Source organism: Hordeum vulgare, chromosome 3H (assembly GCF_904849725.1).
Source record: "Hordeum vulgare subsp. vulgare chromosome 3H, MorexV3_pseudomolecules_assembly, whole genome shotgun sequence".
Classification (NCBI taxonomy): domain Eukaryota; kingdom Viridiplantae; phylum Streptophyta; class Magnoliopsida; order Poales; family Poaceae; genus Hordeum; species Hordeum vulgare.
The window spans coordinates 13917139-13929299 of NC_058520.1; the positions used below are offsets into that span (position 1 = coordinate 13917139).

The 12161-nt window shown below is 44.7% G+C and overlaps 2 protein-coding genes and 1 non-coding gene across 6 annotated transcripts; 2 read left to right on the forward strand and 1 right to left on the reverse strand.

Annotated features, from left to right (window-relative positions):
• Positions 1-203: 203 nt before the first annotated feature.
• On the forward strand, positions 204-6993 carry LOC123442554. Of its 4 annotated transcripts, none has more exons than XM_045118631.1 (13): positions 204-695; positions 903-1050; positions 1137-1288; positions 1389-1571; positions 2454-2529; positions 2729-2806; positions 3620-3705; positions 4405-4478; positions 4946-4991; positions 5194-5303; positions 5634-5808; positions 6300-6377; positions 6575-6667. In XM_045118631.1, the coding sequence occupies exons 1-12, from the start codon at positions 423-425 to the stop codon at positions 6360-6362; spliced, it is 1464 nt and encodes a 487-aa protein (XP_044974566.1). In that variant the 5' UTR covers positions 204-422; the 3' UTR covers positions 6363-6377; positions 6575-6667. The 4 variants fall into 4 exon arrangements, with proteins under 4 accessions (XP_044974566.1, XP_044974567.1, XP_044974565.1 ...); XM_045118632.1 differs by having other exon boundaries at positions 6300-6370; XM_045118630.1 differs by having other exon boundaries at positions 205-695; positions 6300-6364.
• Positions 6994-8304: 1311 nt separating this feature from the next.
• LOC123442555 (glycosyltransferase BC10-like) lies at positions 8305-9990 on the forward strand. Its single transcript, XM_045118634.1, has 2 exons — positions 8305-8997; positions 9231-9990. Exons 1-2 carry the CDS (start codon positions 8425-8427, stop codon positions 9861-9863), a joined length of 1206 nt encoding a protein of 401 aa, XP_044974569.1. The 5' UTR covers positions 8305-8424; the 3' UTR covers positions 9864-9990.
• Positions 9118-9190, reverse strand: TRNAF-GAA. The gene has a single exon. It is a non-coding gene; the product is annotated as a tRNA-Phe (tRNA).
• Positions 9991-12161: the final 2171 nt, after the last annotated feature.

Genomic DNA, 12161 nt, shown 5'->3' on the forward strand with positions numbered 1-12161 from the left:
TCGATTAGAAACGCCCTCCTGCAAAACTTTTCACAACAGGTAAGAGGAACAGCTAACTACTCTAGATCACGAGGGGAATTTGAGGCTGGAGTGCATTCAAACTTTGAGAAATGTTGGGAGATCGTACTAGTTGTAACAGCCAAGCAAATGTAATACGAGTAAATATGAACGAATTGTTCACTCCCGGCCGCGGAAGCAGATCACCAACCGGAACCAACACCGTCATCACGCCCAGATTTGAATTGAATGCTTCCGGAAGCACCTATCCCCTTGTCGTCAACGGCCTCGGCGTGCGGGCCGACGGACCAAACCAAGCTCCCTCCCCAATCCCAACTCCCAAAGTTAGGGATAACCCCAGCGGGTCGGCGGCTGCCCTCCCTCCCGCTCCGACGCCGCCGCGGCCCGTGGTTCTGGTGGAGGAGATGGGCGCCCCCTCGTACCGGCTCGCGGCGGCGGTCACGGCCGAGGCCGAGTTCCTCGTCGCCCGGCAGCTGCCCCCGCCGGGGGTAGGGGAGGAGGAGGAGGACTACCGGCGCTACGTCGACAGCGACCTCTACGACCTCCCGTCGGCGCCCCTGCGGCGCCTCGCGGAGGGCGAGCCTGCCCGGCCGGGCGTGGCCGTCGCCGTCGCGGACGCGGAGGCTGAGGGCTCCCTCGACCTCTCGCGCCTCGACGTCTCCGCCGCCCTCGATCAGGTGATTCACCGTTAGCTCAGTGAAATCCGGTCGCTCAGCTGCTGTTCTAGTGTGAAATCAAGTACAGTAGCTTGCAAAATCTGGTGATATACTTCTGGGGGAGCTATGGATTACGAGTTAGTCAGAAGCCTTGTTTACTTTAAGTAGGAGTAGAACCATAATTTGACAAGCGGCAACTGATCCGAGAGATGGCTTCTCACTCGCTAGATTTTGAGCCAATTGGGTTTGACAAATGCAATGTGCGGGGAATGGAGGCTGCTCAAGTATGTTGAGGAAGCCGAGTTCGGCCCTGACGCGGGTGTCAACACGGTGCTTATCATCACGTCGCTCGAGTCGAAACCGGAGGCATTGCAAGGTCTGCTGCTTCATTTCTTACTAATGTTTGTGTCCAGGAATTTGCCTCACCACCAAATCCACCATAACTCATGTTGTGCGTTGCAGACTCCTGTAAATGGATGTCCAAGGAGGGTGCTCGGGAATTGCTTTCTGAAGTGAAGCCCGGTGGTACTCGGATTGGGCCGTATGTGCATGTTGGGTTTCTGAAATCGGAGCTGTCGTCAAATTGTACCGCTGCCTCCACATTGCTTTCCCAGGTCTGTATAAGTATAATTTTGTTTGGATCAAGTTTCAGTTTCTAGTCAACAGCCATGCCGATCTGTCTCCTTTTTCCTGAAAAGCAATGTTTGGTGACAGGAGTACCCTCCCGGAATAACACTTGTACCAATGAAGAGTAGTACATTACGACCTTTTCGTACAACTAATCTTGTGGTAATACAAGCAACCAGTGGCACATGTGGATCAAAGCGCTCTGATTATTTTGCTTGTGGAGATGCTTTACTGATAGATCCTGGATGTTGCTCACAGGTTCATACGGAGGTAAAAGCAATATCTAAGATTACATTCTTTTAGCTCTACATACAGTGACAGGGTGTATATCTTGTGGATGCAGCTTCCACCTTGGACTAATTTAAAAATATATTATAATCTGTTTAATTGCTTTGATTCCTTCCATGGGACTTTGATTACTCAAACCAACTTCTTCATACAGGCCTCAAAATTGCCCCTAGCTTTATGAGGGAAAGAACTTGTGCCTAAATGTTTGCCTATTAGATTAGAATCACCAAGGATTACCAAAGAGTGATACAAGGGGCCAAAAAGTGCTGAAGACTTCATCTAAAAACATTCTCTTCTCGGAGTTGGGGCTATCAGTGCAAAACCACAATTTGATGCATAACATCACAGACTTTTGGTTTGGGAAAGAATCAACTTGAATTTTCTGACAAGACTAGATCTGATTTATGGTGGGTTGTATACCTCGTTAAATGTGAACTTTAAACTCAAAAGTATGTTAGACGAAAAGTACGAGTAAATAGTAACAGTTGTGCCTTTTCTTCCCTTGCTGATTTTTTATTTGTCAGAAGTATTGTGTTGTTATTCTCACTGTGGAACAAGTTTAAACTTGAAATCTCATACATAAATAGAATATTTTGAGAAGTATGCCTTTCTATTTTACAGATATTTTCTGTTGCTGATTTGGTACCCAACCAAAAGTGCATAAAATTGTGCTTCGCAATAGGCTTTGGCTTTGTTTTTAATCTGTTAGATGATACTGCATGCACAGCTATAGGCCTATTGCTTATGTTGAATACTGTGAATACTGTTATGTTGAATGCACAGTAGTTGTTTATGTTGAATACTGTTTTAAGCAGAAACTATTCATTCTGTCCTAACAAATGATCGCATCCCTTCCATGTTCAGCTTGCAGATCTTGTTAATTCCCTTCCAAAGAAGTTATTGGTCCTTGTTACGCATCATCATAATGATCATATTGAGGGTATGGTTAGAATGTTTTCTGTAGCACTTCTTAGTTTTTCTGTTGAAAATTAAGATCATATCTGGGGGGAAAACGGAAAAAATCATGAAGCTGGAAACTATACCATGCTATAGTTCTTTAGTTCCTCATTTGTGTTAATTATTATCATGCCTATTTGTCCATCGTAAATAAAGTGGCTGCGTCTTGTTGATTGACTCAGGTCTTTCGGTTGTTCAGAGATGCAATCCTGACGCTGTTCTTTTGATACATGAAAACACGATGAAGCGCATAGGGAAAGGTAAAGGCCTACACCTTTTTTTAAACCAAAATTGTAAAAGTTTTTATCAACTTTTCCAAAGCATATTTTGTCCTGTTTATGGAGTGCAAAAGTAGTTCAAGAATGAGTTTATTTGGGATAACTCCTTTGGCATGTAGCAACTGAAACCTTGCCCTTAGACCTTATTTTGACCATCCTAAGAGGTTCCTGCTACAGTAATAAATATGTGATTAATGGTGCAAGCAGAGTTTACAAGCAAAAGGAGAAAGGGGAAGGAAATTATATACAATAACCAAGAAAATTATTTTAATATTTGCATCACCTTGAATGGTTCGGAAGTTTTTGACCACTATAAGTATGGTACCACTTGTCAACGCATTTTAGTGGTGGAAGGTGGGAAAAGAGAGCCATCAGGCGTTCTAGGTGGTTAACACCATAAAAAAGACAATATCTATGGTGAAGCTTGCAATGCGACATGTCTTCTTGTTTACTTGGATACTCTCTTACGTATACAGTATACCTTTATACATGGTCCTCCTCGTAGTTGTTTCCACTCCGTCCTGGTATATTTGGCACTTCTAAGGTGCTGTAATTTAGATCATTATTCATTATTGAATGTCAAACATATATTAGTTGTTTTAGTTTTGATTGCCTGTGAATGACGGTAGTAGATAATAATCCAATTTTATATCATTAAGTTAGACTACTCACTAGTCACCATCTTCAATTGCTATATACCATGGCTATCTGCGAGATCTAGTTCATACTTAATACTCACTAATTTATCTGCGCTGTTCATACACATCTTATATTTCATCTGTGCATGGTGTATAGGGAATTGGTCAACCGGCTATACTGCAGTGACTGGTGGTGAAAACGTATGCATAGGTGACCAGGAACTGCAAGTCATTTTTGCTCCTGTAAGCCAGTGTTTTCCTTGGAGAATCGTTCTCCGGTTTTAGCTTATGCCATTATTTCCTTACCTTCCACGATAATTCATTTGAACTTTCCAATCGTTAAATACTTAATTATGTAGCAAGTTTTGTAAAGTCCACGAAGAGCATAAACCCTAGTATATATTATTTGCTATAATATTTTTTGCTTGTTGCAGTTCAAATATAGTTGCATGCCATAGTCCATACAGAATGATTATGCCAACCATTGACTTTGCAATGACCAATTTATGAAAAGATGGTGGCATAACATTTGCTACTTGAATGGATTTACATTTTATAAGAATAAAGAATATTATAGGACTTATGAAAAAAAATACACAAAACATAGCATTCCTGACGTTGTTTGGAAGCAAAATAGTAGCAACACTGTACATGATCCCCGCATGACCTAGAAATTATTCTCTGGAAAACAGTTGACTTATACAGCAACCCAATATCTTCATTTGAAGAAGCCTATGTTTCTGTTATTCTATTGAATTAACTATGTGAATTCATAATAGCAGAAGCATATGATTTGTCTTTATAGTTTGGAGTTCGTCCATTTGCTGATATGATCTGATCTGGACCATATATTCAGCCGTTTCTGTGAAACCTACACCATATTTTAGACCAGAAGATACGCTGAATTTATTGATTGATACTTCTCTATGTTTTCAACACTAGGGTCATACAGATGGTCATATGGGGCTTCTCCATGTCAATACTAATGCACTAATTGTTGGAGATCATTGCGTAGGGTAAGCATCATTCTTCAGCATATTAGCAGCAGCAGTTGCAGATACTCTATGAGCATCCTTCACTGGTATCTGAATTGAGTGCAAGTATTGAATTGTATTACTTGTTAACGAAACCAATTATATTTGAAAAATGGATAAGAACACACGAATAGAATGACCAGCTTCAAGGACTACGACCTGCTCGGAATTTTAACTTGACCCGACTCACTAAAGAAACTGTAAGGCTAAACATTTGGAAACTACAGGGCTGTCCTATATAGGCTATGATGTACATAGGCTTGTCTATAAGACAGCATATTAGACATCCACCAGTGTTTTTATTTTACTGATAAAAAAGATGCAAGAACTAAAGTACTGACTACTTCCTCAAAATTTATACAGAAAACAAAACCGCACCCTAAACACGCAAGTGATGTTAAATAAAATAAACACCGAGAAGCAAGTGATGCATATTTTTGCATTTTCAGGCATGGAAGTGCAATATTGGACAATAGAGCTGGTGGGAACATGAAGGTAACATTGATTTTTGTTTGGAAGCTCATTTCTTGCATCATAACCGAAATTCACAAATCGTGGAAAATCTCTCGGTTTCTTTCCCATCTTGTACTTTGTTTCTATGCTTTACGTTTTCTGGCAATGCTGCCTCCAGAGAGCTGTGTTATATAAATCAGAGTTGCATTAGAAATTTAGAATAAGGGTGTTCTGAATTATGCAGGACTACTTCCAAACCACATACAAATTCTTGGAGATGTCGCCACATGTGCTAATTCCAATGCATGGAAGAATCAACCTATGGCCCAAGCATATGCTTTGTGGATATCTCAAGTATGGAATTTATCGCTAATGCAAACTTTGTCTACACTTCACAAGTACTATGGTTGAACAAGTTCAGTTTTAGCAGACTATAAGATGAACTTTACACTTTTGGATTTGCCTAATCAATTCAAATGGAGCCTGTTTTCTTGTTGCAACTTTTTTTGTTTCTTTTAAGAAGTGGCCTACTGTCGTTTTCTACATATCCACCTCCTGATCGATGCACGATTATGTCATTATTTCTTCATCTTTGTTCATACCTGATAGTATGATACAGTTATCCGTTTGTAGATACTGCACACATTAGTTCTGATGTAATGTGCGTCTTTACTAAATTTGTAGGAATCGAAAGGCTAGAGAAGCTTCCATTCTGCAATCCATAGAGAATGGTGCTCAAACTTTGTTTGATATAGTTTCGAAGACTTATTGTGATGTAGACAGGAAATTATGGGTTCCTGCATCATTTAATGTTCGCCTTCATGTTGATCATCTGAACTCTCAAGATAAACTTCCCAAGGTGAGCTAAAACTGCACTCAACTTCTGTATGTTTCATGATTAGTCCAGAGTAAGGAGCTTGTATGTTCCATAATTAATCCAGAAATAAGACTACAAGTGAGTGATTACCATTTTCGGAGCATTTCCTCCTGTGGATGCTCTGGAAGTTCAAAGAAACACCATAACACATCAAATTTCTGAATAGTTTATGTTTGATCTTGTAGAAATGTTTACAGCCTATACTAGTGTAGGGCCTGTAGGGGAAGTATTGTGGGATGAAAATTTAGCCAGATGCAAATCAAAATGCACCTGAAAATGTTGTTGATTTACAGCTGCAATGTTTCGCTCTTAACAATATCTTCGAAGAAAAAACTCATCGAAATATTCCGAAAACAGTCTGCATTTTTATTATTATCATGTTTCCTTATTTGACATGTATGCTCTTGTTAGAGCCAGTTATTCATTAATTCTGATGATGATTCGGTTTAATTTTCTTGGGGATCATCATGCAGGATTTCTCCTTAGAAATGTTCAGTGGAAGTTGCGATGAATTTATGTCTAGCCTGCAGCAGTGACCGTGAGTGTGAGAAGTAAATTTGAATGCTCCTTCTGAGTTTGTATTCCATCTAGGCTGCTCTGTTGAGTTATTTGGCGTTTTTACATGAAACTAAACAGAGTGATGATGGGTGTTACGTATGTTATTGAATAAACCAAAACGTGTTAGCTATTATCAGAAGTGTACATATCGAAAGCCCCATTGACATAACATGTTGCTCAATTTATGCAGGACTTCTCAACGGAAAAGTTCGAATCGAGCTGCGGAGCACATTTCATATTTTGGTGGGGCGTTGCGTATGCCCAAGTCAGGAGCTCGCCAGCCTTTGTCATCGCGGTAAGTGCCCTTGCCGCCGGTGGTCTGGCGATCGCGTATGCCCTCAGAAGGAACAACGGCAACCAGCCCTAGGATTCTTCTCCGAGACATGTCGGTAATCCCCAATCCCATGTACACGCATCTGTCGACCTAGGATCGTGCTGCGAACTCCCAAGACTGTTCATGATTGCATATTTTGTGAACTTTGTTCTGTATGCACACAACACAGGAGAGAAGTTCCCGGTCCTACGTTGTGTTACTCCTAAGCCACAGGAACTTTCGACCTAGAGATCCATGTGCAGGTGAATCGAATACAGAGACTTTTGCTGGACCGACGCTACCGTTTCATTCTAATCTAAAATTTAAAAAAACTGCTGTGGTCTCGGTCTGGGTGCGACAGAATCTGCTTTCATATATTGGCTCAAGCTACAAGGTTCCAACTGTCGGCCCTGCTATAAATTCGTAAGAGGATTACTAGAGCGGCCATGTTTAAAACACACTAATGTAAGAACATCTCTGGTAGAGTCACCATAACTGGCTGATTGTTATAATAACCGTCTGTATGATGATTTTGGTCGGAAATGCCACTTTAGCAGAGTCGCCATCCTGCCTTGGACTGCCATCGTTTATAGAGGTCGCTCCAAATGGAGTCCGAGAGTTGTAGATCATGCCCTGTATCGGCATAATTTATGGAGGCCGTCTCAGAATTGAGCATGCGACCCTTCATATTTAGTGGTTGTCGGTGGATATTTGGAGCGCACACCATTCCAAAAAGATTTAGCGCGAAAGACATTTCCCCTCATGTTGCTATCCCTTCCGTGTCGCCGCATCCCCTTCCTCACTTGCATGTCGATGATGCCATGGATGGCACCTCGAGCACCACATCCTAGTCCTTTGGTTTCGAGTTGGATCCCGTGATTTCAACAACCATTGCACCTTTGACAGCCACCGCTAAGGCCAACACCTTGTTTAGCCTATCGGCGACGAGTCGGGTGCAGATGTGACAAACTGATAATGCCGACACTAGTAGGCGTCGGCCTCCCACCAGTCATCCAGGCTGACAAGTGCCATAGTGGCGTGAAGCAAAAAGAGGAAGGTGTACGCGTCGGAGAAGGGGACATCCAGGCTGGCAGGTGCCATAGTGGCGCGAAGCAAAGAGAGGAAGGTGTACGCGTCGGAGAAGGGGACGATGCACACCACACTGGGAGGAGTGGTGCACAAGCTGAAGGAGGGGACGATGCACATGCCAATAACATGTGATTTATACATGTTGGTTTAGTGCTTTTGTTCATGCAACTTTTTGAAAATTCTATGCATGATTGTTTTTGAAATGGCGTGATAAAATGTCTGATTTTAGAGACAATCGAAATGTTTGACTGAAGAAAAAATAAAAACAATTATGGAGCCTGAGATATGACGATTCTGCTTGAGTTGTTCTAAAGAGTACATACTAGAAATGAACCTAGGACCGATACCAGATCATGTAGAAAAAGAAAAAGAAGACACTAAATTGCTTTTGTGCTAATTACTGCCGCTGCCGAAAAATAATAAGAATAGGAGAAAAATAATAATATTAGGAGCAATGCAAAACAACAATAATGAACATATACACACAAATAATAATAGCAGTAGTAGTAATAATAATGATAATAATAATAATAATAATGAATATAGACGGTTGCACGTGTCGGCCCGACGTGGCTGTGGTCCAGTGTTCCATGTATAAGTAACCAACAAGAGCTGCATTTCTTTATGCCCGACGTAGCATGGGCAGCACCAGCAGCAGCAGCACGGCCAAGCCCATGGAAGCCCTCCGTTCCGGGAGCGTCGTCCCCAATGTGGTCACCGTGCTGCTGCTCCTCTCCATGGGCTTCGTCCTGGGCATGGTATACAACGCCAACTTCCAGGAATCCCATCCCACACCTCTCCTGCAGCCGCTGCCTTCTCTCCTACGGTCGTCGACGCCGCGGCCATCGCCAGCTCCGGTGGTAGCTTGCGGCGTCGGGCCCTCTCCCACGTCGCCGCAGTCCCCGCCGGTGGGAATGGGGTTCGCCGACTTCCTCGCGCCGAGTGGCGGCGGTATGAAGCACAACATGACCGACGAGGAGCTGTTCTGGAGGGCGTCCATGGTGCCGATGATCGCCCGCGTGCCGTGGCGCATCGTGCCCAAGGTGGCCTTCATGTTCCTGGTGACGGGGGACATGCCGCTGCGGCCGTTGTGGGAGAAGTTCTTCGCCGGACACGAAGGGCAATACTCCATCTACGTGCACGCCAGCCCTGCCTACACCGGGTCGCCGCCGGCCGACTCCGTCTTCTACGGTCGCATGATCCCAAGCCAGGTAACCAGCAAATTGCAAAAAGAGTTAAAAAAGAAGCAAATTACAAAAGGAGTTTTTTCCAAAAAGCAATTTGAAAAAAAAGAAGGAAAAATGGCAAAACAATGCAGAAAAAAGTGGTGATGCGGTGAGCGTGGATCGAACACGCGACCTTCAGATCTTCAGTCTGACGCTCTCCCAACTGAGCTATCCCCGCTTGTGATTAAGCTGCTTGATAGTACTTTTTATACATGTAGAACACGAGCTGGGGTGACATGAACCTGGTGGACGCGGAGCGGCGGCTGCTGGCGACTGCGCTGCTGGACCTCGGCAACGCGCGGTTCGCGCTGCTGTCGGAGACGTGCATCCCGCTCCTCCCCTTCCGGGCCGCCTACGCGTTCCTCACCGGCGCCAACGCGAGCTTCATCGAGAGCTTCCCGACCCGGGCGCGGCACGCGCCCTTCTTCGCCCGGCGCAACGTCAGCCGCGCGCAGTGGCGCAAGGGGTCGCAGTGCTTCGAGATGGGCCGGGCGCTCGCCGTGGAGGTCGTCGCCGAGGAGCGGTACATGGCCATGTTCCGCGGCGACCACGGCATGGCCAACATGCTGGAGCACTACATGCCGACGCTGGTGAGCCTGCTGGGCTGGGGCGCGCGCGCCGCGAACCGGACCCTCACGTACACCAACTGGCCGAGGCCGGGCCCGCACCCGGAGAGCTACGGCGGGAGCGCCGTCACGGCGGAGCTGCTGGAGGGGATGAGGCGTGGGAACGGGGGATGCGGCTACGGCGGCGGGGCGGCTGAGTTCTGCTTCATGTTCGCGCGCAAGTTCTCCGGGGACGCGCTCGGGAAGCTGCTCGAGCTGGCGCCCAAGGTCATGGGGTTCGGCTAAGGTTTTGCATGGAGTATAATAGCAGAAAGTCAGTTTGAACGTTAACCGTACCTAGCAGATATCCATCCATACATTGTTCAAGATTCGTCCTACAGCATGCCCACTCAGATATATCTTGCATTCCTAATTTTTTTGTCCCATTTTTCTTAACATGCAAAGTGTATACCTCAACATCCCGCTAAGCAATGCATTTAAATTTTCTTTTTTACTAAACCATGCAAGATCTGTCACATAAGCGTTCTTAACATGCAAACTATCCACCTCAATGCTCCACTAAGCAATGCATTTAAATCGTATCTTCCACTAAGCGTTGCAACATCTGCCACATAAGCTCTCTCAACATGAAAAATGTCCATCTTAACGTTTCACTAAGCAATTTATTTAAATCTTTTCTTCCATTAAGTCATGAAAAATCCGCCACATAAACGAGTCATGCATTTATCTTATAAATTAAAATTATTTTTGCTTTAGTCTATGCATGTAACGTTGCAACGCTATATATTCATATTAGTCATCCTTCACATTTTTGCTTGAAATAACATTTTTAACTGTAATTCCAAAGATCATATTCTATTTTTAGGTATTTTTTATTGATTTTAAGCTTATACTTTCATTTCATTAGATTTAGCAATTACTTATACATTTTTTAACAAAGTTACTACACCAACACGCGGGGAGAGAGCCATCCTCACCACTCATGTCAACTTTTCTTCAATGAAGAAGACACCCGCGTGGACAACTCCAAAGAATTAAACTCACATTATGCTACTTATGTTCCAAACTATTTTACAATAATAAACTAATCAAGTATAATAAATCTTACATATTTGTACTTTTATGCTCATCTCTACTTCTAAGCAGGAGTCTGTGGTCGTGATGGTCGGTTTCGTTTCGTTCTTTCGTCTCGCCTCCACCTCTCGCTTGATCGTTCTCGATCGATTTTGTTTTTTTCTCCAACCTACGCTCGCATAAAAAAACGGCAGAACCAGACCGCCTCTCCCACTATTCGTTCCCTCGTATAAGGGCATCTCCAGCCACCCCCGGTCCCTTTTTTGTCGCCGGTGCCAAAAAATCCACCCCGCCGCGCCCCAAGGACCTCGTTTTCCAGGAAGATTTGGGATCGAACGCCATCGTCGTCGCCGATTCACCTACAACGAAGATGTGGTGCCTTCTCCTTCTTCCTGTCGCCGGGCACCTCGAGGACAGTGAAGGCGTGTGGGTTTGGGGGTTATTGCGCGGGGGATCTCGCCGGGCACGTCGAGGACAGTGAAGGGCACGTGCAGGAGGTCGAGGACTGTATTCTGGATGGAGTAGACGTGGATCTCGTAGAGGTGATTGGTTGAACAAAATTAGATTTCGTCCTAAAAGATTATGCCCTTCTCGGTTGAAAACAATTAAATTTAATCATTTATAATCCCATCAAATCGAAGGGATAAGTACTGGTTAGTACTCCAAGTACTGTGCCAATCACCGTAAAACGTCTTATGGTTCTTACAAGCAAATTCTAAAGGGAGCGGATTATATAAAAACATTTTTGTCAGAAAAAGAAGGAAAACAAATACTTAATTTAAAGTGAGGATAGGGAATTTTGTACTCGTTCTCATAGAACCCTACAGAATTTTGTGGAATGCTAAAGGTCATAGATGACGTGGTGAGAAGGGTTGCACGACCTAGAGCTTAGAGCATCTACAACCGTAACATGTAAATCCGTCCTCTCAAACGTCCGCCAACGCATCCGCGAACACTGACCGATCGCATCTCAAATAATGCATTCTACGACTAGACACCTCAAATTAGAAACTCAAATCAATATTATTACATGCAACGTAAACCTAACACTAAGCGGAGCTCGTCCGGCTCCGCCGTGTCCATATCCGGTGGCCGGCTACGCCCCTCGCAGTGTCGGTTTGTTCGCTATCGAGATAGAGTAAGATATGGGACACTAATCGACTCACGAGAGTCGAGCTCCCGCCCTCTTCCATGCCCTACTCTTCCTCGTCGGAGCCCGTAACCCGGACGATGTCGGTGGACGTCAGGTCAATGAGGATCCTTCCTGGGAGGACACGCTGTCGACCACGACAAGGCTGCGGCGCCCGCACCTGTGCACTATACGAGGCGTCGGAGAGTGTGACTCCGCCTCTCCAACATCCATTGTCGCGACAGCCTCCGCCGCCTCCCGTGCCCGCTGCCTCGCACGGCAGGCATGTCGCGTCCTGTTAGCGTCTGAGGATGCACAAGGTGCGTACTCGGCGCGCCAACGGAGGGATTTCGTGTCCGCCACGATATTCGAATGCGAGA

Bases quoted from the DNA above. Each gene is read 5' to 3' on its own strand.
- LOC123442554 (XM_045118629.1), top strand. From the start codon at position 423: ATGGGCGCCCCCTCGTACCGGCTCGCGGCGGCGGTCACGGCCGAGGCC. The intron at 3,706-4,404 runs GTAAGCCAGTGT...TTTCAACACTAG, and splicing joins TGCAAGTCATTTTTGCTCCT to GGTCATACAGATGGTCATAT. The intron at 5,809-6,574 runs GTGAGCTAAAAC...CAATTTATGCAG, and splicing joins CTCAAGATAAACTTCCCAAG to GACTTCTCAACGGAAAAGTT.
- LOC123442555 (XM_045118634.1), top strand. From the start codon at position 8,425: ATGGGCAGCACCAGCAGCAGCAGCACGGCCAAGCCCATGGAAGCCCTC. The intron at 8,998-9,230 runs GTAACCAGCAAA...TTATACATGTAG, and splicing joins GTCGCATGATCCCAAGCCAG to AACACGAGCTGGGGTGACAT.